The sequence below is a fragment of the Equus quagga genome, chromosome 13 (genome assembly GCF_021613505.1).
Source record: "Equus quagga isolate Etosha38 chromosome 13, UCLA_HA_Equagga_1.0, whole genome shotgun sequence".
Lineage (NCBI taxonomy): Eukaryota > Metazoa > Chordata > Mammalia > Perissodactyla > Equidae > Equus > Equus quagga.
This window is the reverse complement of record NC_060279.1, coordinates 81,804,333-81,813,170: the sequence shown is the minus strand read 5'-3', so window position 1 is coordinate 81,813,170 and position 8,838 is coordinate 81,804,333. Positions and strand designations below refer to the sequence as shown.

The window sequence follows — 8,838 nt, the reverse complement described above, 5'->3', positions numbered from 1 at the left end:
GAACCCACAAAATATCACGGCATCCGAGTTACAAATTAGGACCACAGAACCCTGCAGTCTTTCCTTGAAGGCTTTGAGCAACAATGCAAACGAGGCTAGAGAGGCATTTTCTGCCATCATACTGTCCCCCCTAGGCACACAAAGTTTGGGATTCCAACCAAAGCTGTTCATCCCTTCACTTTAGCAAACCCAGTTAATTTCAAACCATCCCATACAGTAAACAGAACTCCCAAGATTAAAGCTGGCTGAAACAATAAGACCTTTATTATCAGACAAACAAGAGCAATGGGAGGCAGACTATTCTCAGGTTGGTTATTTGGAAACTAGAAAATTCCATCACTAGAGTCTCATGGGACCAATAATATCCTGAAAAATGTAGTCCATCTTTCCAAATCACCAACAGAGTCCTCTAGGCCAAAAGTGGGTAAGGTCTACGCCCTAACTCAGCAGAGGAGAAAAAAATTGGGCAAAGTATAAATGCTCAGGCTACTCACGAATTGTCCCGCCAAGGGGGGAGAACACTTGTCTTTACGTCCCTGAAGACCCTGAGAAGGATGAATGTTGCCCACTGTGGGCACCTACCAGGTGGAAGAGGTAAAACGGCCTCTGCTACAGAAGTGGTAGTGACATAAATCTGGCAATGGCCCTGGTCAGGTTAAAAAGTGCAATGCAGCTCCCACATACCTGGAATTTACATGGACATTTGGATAGATGAGGGTTCAATACAGGTAAACGGCACCTTCCTAAGGGCCCTCCTTCAGTGCTGTTGCACTGAACAAGGAAATAGTATATACCCGTACATTTATGGTAGTTCTCTCACTTGAAACTTGTGGCATCCAATGAGGCAAGTCCTTTAGCTGAAAGCTTTTTTACATTCACTGCACTTATGAGGCTTTTCTCCACTGTGAAGTCTCTGGGGTGTAATGAAGTTAGACTTGGCTTAAACGATTTCCCACATTTGCCACACTCATTAGGGCCTTTGTCCAATGTGAAGTTATAGTGTTTAGGAGCCTGGTATTGTAGCTAAATTCCCCACATTCAAATACTCACAAAGCCTTTCTCCAGTTTGAACACTCTAGTGATTACTGAAATTGGAGCTGTGGCTAAACAATTTCCCAGATTCACTGCATTCATCAGGCCTTTATCCAGCATGAACTCTTCGATGTTTAATGAGACCAGAGCTGTCGCTAAAAGATTTCCCACATTCACTGCACTCATAAGGCCTTTCTCCAGTGTGAACTCTCCTGTGTTTAATAAGGCTGGAGCTTTGAGTAAACGATTTCCCACATTGACTGCACTCATAGGGCCTTGATCCAGTGTGAACTCTCTGGTGTTTTAAGAGACTGGAGCTGTAAGTAAAGAACTTCCCACATTCACTGCATTCATAAGGCCTTTCTCCAGTGTGAACTCTCCGATGCTGAAGAAGCGCAGAGCTTTGGCTAAATGATTTCCCACATTCACTGCATTTATAAGGCCTTTCTCCACTATGAACCCTACGGTGCTCAATGAGGCTGGAGTTTTGAGTAAAGGATTTTCCACATTCACTGCACTCATAGGGCCTTGATCCAGAGTGAACTCTCTGGTGTTTAATGAGACTGGAGTGGTAGGTAAAGAATTTCCCACACTCACTACACTCATAAGGCCTTTCTCCAGTGTGAACACTCTGGTGTTGAAGGAGTGCAGAGCTTTCACTAAAGGTTTTCCCACATTCACTACACTCATATGGCCTTTCTCCAGTGTGAATTCTCCTGTGTTTAATCAGGTTGGATTTGTTGCTAAATGATTTTCCACATTCATCACACTCGTGAGGCCTTGCTCCTGTATGAACTCTCCGGTGTTGACTGAGGCTAGAGCTTTGCCTAAAGGATTTCCCACACTCCCCACACTCATAAGGCCTTTCCCCAGTGTGAACTCTCCAATGGTCACTGAAGCTGTAGCTCGTGCTAAAAGATTTCCCACATTCGCTGCACATGTAGTTTTTTTCTCTAGTGAGGACTCTCTGGTGCTGAACAAGTGTGTGTTTGCAATCAAAGTCTTTTGTGCGTTCTCCAGAGGTGTACTGAGTGTTTCCCTTATGAAAGGCTGCCCCACATTCAGTTCTCCTATTTGACTTTTCCCTGGTGTGTGTGGCCTGACACTGGAGAAATCCTGAGCTAGCCACGATGTCCCTCACAACCTCCTCACAGGAAAAGGGCTTCCCTGACACACAGAATTTGTAGTCCTTCACAAATGAGGCTCTGCCCATGTTGCTTCTGAAGCACTTCTCTCCAGTGTGCTGCTTCTGGGGCTGAAGTTTTGCACTGAAATACAACTGTTTCTCACATGCCCCCATCCTGTACAGCTTCTGCCAACAATGTGTTTCCTGGTGCTCAGTCAAGTGGAAAATGTCTCTCAATTCCGGGCCACACATTTCACAAGGCTGGGCATTCTGGGGAGACACACCTGCCTTGGGAGTCCTGATCTGTGACACTCCTTGTACAGAAATGCTCTGCTCAGCTGGTGTCTCCTCATCTTCTGCTCCATGCCAACAATCTGAAAGAAAGAAAGGCTGGTAAAGTGACTGGTGACTTTGGTGGGAAGGGGCAGTTACTGCCCAAGTGTGTGTCTAACAAACCCAGGAACCAGTCCACAGGATTGTTTGCAAGATCAGGGAGTTGCTTCAGGTTGAAGATGGGGCTGCTCAGCAGTACTGGGCTATAAAGAGGACAAAATGGGAGAGGCCTCATGAGCTGAAGGACACAACCATCAGCATGGCATCAGAGAGGACAGACAGGGTCTACAATTCATTCCTCTGCAAACAACTTTTCAAAGGAAGTTGTCTGCTGGTGACACATGAACACTGCGTAGAAGGGCAAAACCCAAGAAAACACAACTATAACAGAGCAGTTGGTGCTCAAGGACTGTGTAAAGATATGTGCACACCTCATGACACAATACATAATGGCAAATGTGGAAAGCACTGCAGATAGAGTGGTGAGAATAATGGATGAGACATGGAGTCCAGAGATGTGAGATTAACTCCAGGCCGGAAGTAAGACGAAGTGACAGGCAACACAAATAACAAATGGGCAAAGTGTCAAGAAAGGGGAAGGAAAGACAGAAATGGAGTGTGGCCACTGGCAATGGCATCAAAATACTAGTCAAACAGAATGTTTCTGGTCTGAGGTGAATACATGTCCTCTTCCAGGGCTACTCTGCAGGGCCAGGCTCCTTCTGAGCCATTTTACTGTGGGCTGGATTCATGTACATCCTGAGAACCACCGTGAGCTCCCCAACCCAACCCCACTCCCTCAATGAGCAAACACACGGCACCCTGATGACACAAGTATAGAGGGAAAGACAGGACAGACGAACAGCCAGCACTAGTCCAGAACAACTCAGCACATGACAGCCCGAAAGAAAGAAAACTAAGCATTACTCAGAGAACTTCGGAAGAGGGTCTTGCAAGAACAGCCCAGGGTCCATGTGAGTAGTGAATATGTCAGTGATGGCAATTCCTGGTGGAGGCAGGCATGAGGAAATGTCAGCTTGGGGAAGGAAGTAGACCTGGGACGCAGAGGTGCCTTGCATCTGGACAAAGTGACCCAGTCAGGGAGAAGGCAAGTAAGGTGGGATCCTTTAGGGTGACTACAAGATTCCTGACCCTCCATCCTTCCCTGCAACTTAGCAGGGAAGCTTGTGTTGGGCCTGTTCATGGAAGGAGAGGGCAGTGTGCACACCTCAGGCTTACTAACCAAGCACTTACCCAGGAAAGTGAGGGACAAAGCAGTGCCCATGGTCCTGTGTGAGGAAAGAGCTCCCCTGGGGAAAGAAGAAGGGCAGAACATAGGTCAGGGCACAAGGGTGAGTGTGAGGGCCTTACCCAGGGAGGTTATCAGTGCCAAGTTCTTCAGCATCACATCCTGGTACAGGCATCTCTGAGCCTCATCAAGGAGACTCCACTCCTCCCAGGAGAAGTACACGGCCACATCTTCAAAGGTCACACTGCCCTGGCATGGAGACAGATGAAACCATAAACAGTCCCTCTCCCAAGAACCCACAAGCCCTTCCCCATCCATCTACTCCACGCCCACCCACCTCCCAATCTCCCCATCTCAGAGGAGAAACCAGGTGCTAGTGCCATGGGTGCTACTGCTTGTCTCCTCACGGGCTCACTCATCACAGGGTCCAGCCACCAGCAAGAAGAGGCAGACAGATTGTCTGACTTGTGGCAGGTGGATGTCTAACTTGTGGACCTGGCATGAAGGGATCTACCCAATCATGCCAGGCTATTCTGCTGGTGTGGCCAAGGTCATGTAACTCTCAATAACAAAGCCCTGGGGTCATGAGGCATACTTCTTCTCCAAGTACACATAATTCTTGAGACAGCCACACGCCTATGGTCACAACCACCTCACTGTCCCACACCACTGGGATTGCCTTGGCCTTTCCACATGTTACTTATGTTTTAATCATCTCCTCTTCACCTCACTGCTGAGGGTGGCATTCCCATCTTAGGATTATGGGGATGGCCAAACACGTGACACCTGACCTGAACAGAAGAGATGGACAGCAGTTTATTAATCACATGTATTCACAGCCTGGGAGAGGACAGCACACCCCACACAGGGTCACGTGGGGGCTGCACTCTGAAAGACTAAAGAATCAGAAGCTGTAGGAGGCAAGCTTTATAGGATCAAGAGAGTGGAGTACCTCCTGATTCCTGTGAGAGGATGTGATTGGCTTCTTTTCATAACTCCCTGGGATGGCAGGAACTGAAACCCATACAGAGGACTAACCAGGAACTGCACCTGGTCCCTCTGATGAAAAAGTTGTTTGACGAGGAGACCTCAGCAGCAGCAGCAGCAGCAGCAGAGTGGGGAGAGGACCATGTACCCTGGCCATTTCAGGCTCTCCAGCTTTCACCAGATGTCAAGGCAGCACATGATATTGGGCCCTAATCTGAGGACTCACACTACAACTGGGTGACAGAATCCAGAGTATGCTTGGAAAATTCCAACAGGATCCAGTACTACCCTAGACCTACCATGCTTTCCGCTAGTGGTGGCCACCCAAATTCCTTCTGGGAAGGCCTCCCTGCCTGGCTCCGTTTTCTCCCTTGTACTTAACCACACAGAACCATACATGGATCTCTGATACCCATGGTCCTCTTCTACTCCTGTGCTGCACTTATGTCCCCTCAGCAGTCACAACCTTCCTCTGTCCACCTAAGCCTCATTCAATGCCAAGCCTCACTGGTGGCCAACCCCAGGCCTGGTGACTCTCACAGGTGACCATACCTGCAGGTCACAGATGACTTTATTCTCCAGGCTGAATGCACTACCCAGCCCACCAAAGTTCTCACAAAATTCTGGTGGAGTTCAGAGTGGTGAATAAGCACCAGCTCAGGCCTGAGTGTCATCTTGCCTTAATTACTCCTAAGCTTCTGCATCCACCTCATGTTCACTCTTCCACTGGAAACCTTGGCCACCTGCCAGACTATCCTGTCCCTGACACTCTCCCTTCATGGCCACTTACCTCCCTTACCTCTGTTTGTGAAGTCCAGTGCCATCACCTAGGTACCCAAGCGAGTGATCCAGTCGTGAGTCCCTAACCTCTCCCTATTCCTGGCACCCTAATAGCTTTACCATCGTAACCAGAAGACTGCTCCTCCTAAATGTGATCCACTGCTCACTCACCTTGGTCCACATGGCAGCCATGACATTTTAGAAGTCTCCATTCTCAAACTCTCCTCAGATTTCCAGACCTGTGTGTTTAGCTGGTCACTTAATGACTCCACTTAGTGCTCTGTGAAACATCTCAGAAACTCCTGACAGCTCCCCTGAATATCACTCCTACTACCAACTTCCTCATGTCAACTGATGGAGCTTCCTTTCCCACAGCTGCTAAGAAAAACCCTAGGAACATCCCTGAACCCTGTTTCACTCCCTCACCGTTCACATCAGAAGACACAGTTGTCACTTTTTAAAACACACATCCAGACTCCAATCACATCTCCTAGACCACGACTTCTGGTTCATTAACCCTCACCTGGATCTACCGCAGTAGACTCCACCCCGATCTTCCTCTTCCCTATAGTCCTGTTATAGCCAGACGGAGCCTATGGAGACCTCAGCCTTTATCACCTCCCTCCTCTGATCCAAACACCTCATTACCGCCAGAAAAAATAGCCTGCTTCTCAGGCAGTCATTGCGAGCTGACTCCCGTCCCCACTTGAAAGGAAAGAGCCCTGTAGTTTCCTTAACACTACCAGATGAGTGTTAACTCAGGTACATGCACACCCTGCTCCCACTTTCTGGGGTAACCCTCCACACCTGTTCACACTGGTTGCCAGAAATGGGAAGACCTCCGTAACTCCTGGCACGGGTTTGGGGTTTCTCCAGGGTCTCCACTCAAGACGGAGCACGGGAATGGCACTTAAGTCCCGGGACACAACAATCCAGGGACATGCGTTTGAGGGTCAGGGCCGCGAGGAAAAGGGACGCCCTCCACCTGGCTGTGTTGGTTCCACAAGCGCTTCTGCAGCCACGAAAAACGTGGGAAAGGCAGACCTCAGAATACCGCGTCCACGCGGGCTTCCAACGGCTCAGGCCTCCCCGGACCCTGCCCTGGCCCTGAAACCCAGGCCGCGGCCGGCCGTTTAACCTCCCTCAGCGTGGGCCCCCCCAACCAGGTGTCCCTCCGCCGGGACCCTCGCCCGCAGCCCGGCCCCCGCCCGCAGCCACAGGCCCCACGAGCGCCTCCCCGGCCCGGCCCCGGGGCCTGGGCTGCAGGTCCGGGAGCAGCGCCCGCCCGAGGGCTGGAGCTCGGGTTGCGCTGGGGGCGGAGCGGGTCGGAGCCGAGCGCTCACCTGAGCCAGCTCCCTCCGCGCGGCCGCCGCCATCAGCCTCGGGGGCGGAGCGGCGCCGGGAGCGGCGGGAGACGAGGCGCCGGGCGCGGCGCTCCCTGGCTCGGGCCTGGCGCGGGGCCCCGGGCGGCGTCGCCAAGCCTCAGAGCCGCCTGCGCCGCGGGGACGGCGCCTCCTCCCGCGCCTCCTCGTCGTCCCCTCCGCCGTGAGCGGGCGCTTCAGCGCCTCTTAGCCGCTGAACAAAACCATGAGTAGCTAACATGGCCGCTTTGAGGGAGGCCGGAAGCCCCGCCCCAACGTTATGGGCCACACGCGGGACCTCCGTTCTAAGCTCTCATTGGTTAGCGACGCTGCCGCTCGACTGCGGGCATTCTGGGTAATGTAGTCCCCACACATCCACGGACTTGGAGTAACAGACTTCTTTCCCCTTTTCCCGCCGCTGGGAGGGGCGTTGGGAAACGGCATTGCCACCTCTTTGAAAGGATCCTAATGTTTGTGCAGAATGCTCTCTGCAGCTCGTTATCCAACTGTTTGGTGACGTTATTTCACACTCTGTGAAGCTCAGCATACGCCCAGAGGCTAAAAATATTATTTCAGATGCTTCCAAAGGCTACAAACCCAAATAAAGACATAATTCCATACAGTCATACAGATTCCAGATGTGTCCACTGTTAGTGGAACATTATCTTATGGACATTGTCTTATTTCAGCTCCACTGAATGCACTCTGAAGCATTAAAGTCAGTTTGTCAGTTTATGTATGTTTGGTCAGAGAGAACCCCAGACTGTGCCGTGTCAAGAAAGATAGAGGAAGGATGTTGGGCCACCCTGAAGCAGGAGTGCACACAGAGATCTGAGAAAGAGTCTCTCCTTTACTGAACTTTAGGCAGCCTCCCCTAACCTTTTTTTGACTAGGCCCAGTTCTTGGTGCTCGTCCCCTGGAGCAAGACTCCTGCTAAGTTGGTTTAGTGAGAATCTCCCATCCTCAGCATCTGATCGCCACTGATACCTCATCAGATTTCCTCATCCATCAGCATCACACAGGTACTATCTAATCACACTGACCTCCTTCAGCAAGAACCTTTTAGGTCAGTTTAGGATGAGTTTCCCTGCTGTCTTAGTAATTTTCCATGCACTCGCCCCCACCCTCCTTGGCTATAAATCCCAACTGTTAAAAAAAGTTTGGAGTTGAGTCCAATATCTCTCCCCTACTGTGAAACCCCGTTGTCTCTACACCTATCATAATGGTCCTGAGTAAAAGTCTGCCTTAGTGGGAGGTTTTTCATTGCTTTTTTTTTTTTTTTAAGATTGTCACCTGAGCTAACATCCATGCCCAGGGTCTGAACCGGTGAAACCCCGGGCCAGGGAAGCGGAGCACATGAACTTAACCACTTGGCCACGGGGCTCCCCATGCCTTACTGTTTAACAAGTGTCTTAATAATTTTTCTTTAGCAGATCTGTCTGTGGTTACCAAAGAAAACCTCTCTCCTATCTGTATAATCAATTATTCTGTCCCATTCATTGAGCAAAACTTTGATCCATTTAATATCTCTTATTTGATATCCTGACATACATTCAGTTCCTTTTAGGAGTCTAACATCAGCCTCAAAAAGAGAACAAAGAGAAAAATGTTATTTTGGTACAGTACGACAGTGGCACTGCTCAAAGTTGGAGCAGGTATGCAATGGATGCTCTCAATCTGGAGATACTGGGAGTATCTTAAATTCATGATTTCATTGCTGAGAAGTGATTATCATTTCTCTTGGGATGCAGGAACTGTTTTGCATGAAGAATTTATGTTATCTCAGAAAAACATTGTCAAATGCAAATTACAGAGAGCTACTAGCAATGTCTATGTAGTGATTCAAAGGTGGTGACAGAAATAGCTCTGGTGAAACATCAGTGGAAGGTGAAAAAAAGTAAGACCTCCGAGAAGTTGTAGCAGTGATGTCTGTGAAGACAGAGAATTAAGTTGAGAACATGACTAGAAGG

General features: G+C 49.6%; 1 protein-coding gene across 1 annotated transcript; it reads right to left on the bottom strand.

The window, feature by feature from the left end:
- Positions 1-241: 241 nt before the first annotated feature.
- On the bottom strand, positions 242-7,119 carry LOC124249666 (zinc finger protein 154-like). Its single transcript, XM_046680865.1, is given in 4 exon segments — positions 242-1,146; positions 1,148-2,532; positions 3,863-3,989; positions 6,851-7,119. Coding segments are annotated over 4 exon segments (1,653 nt in total). The 5' UTR covers positions 6,884-7,119; the 3' UTR covers positions 242-1,038.
- Positions 7,120-8,838: the final 1,719 nt, after the last annotated feature.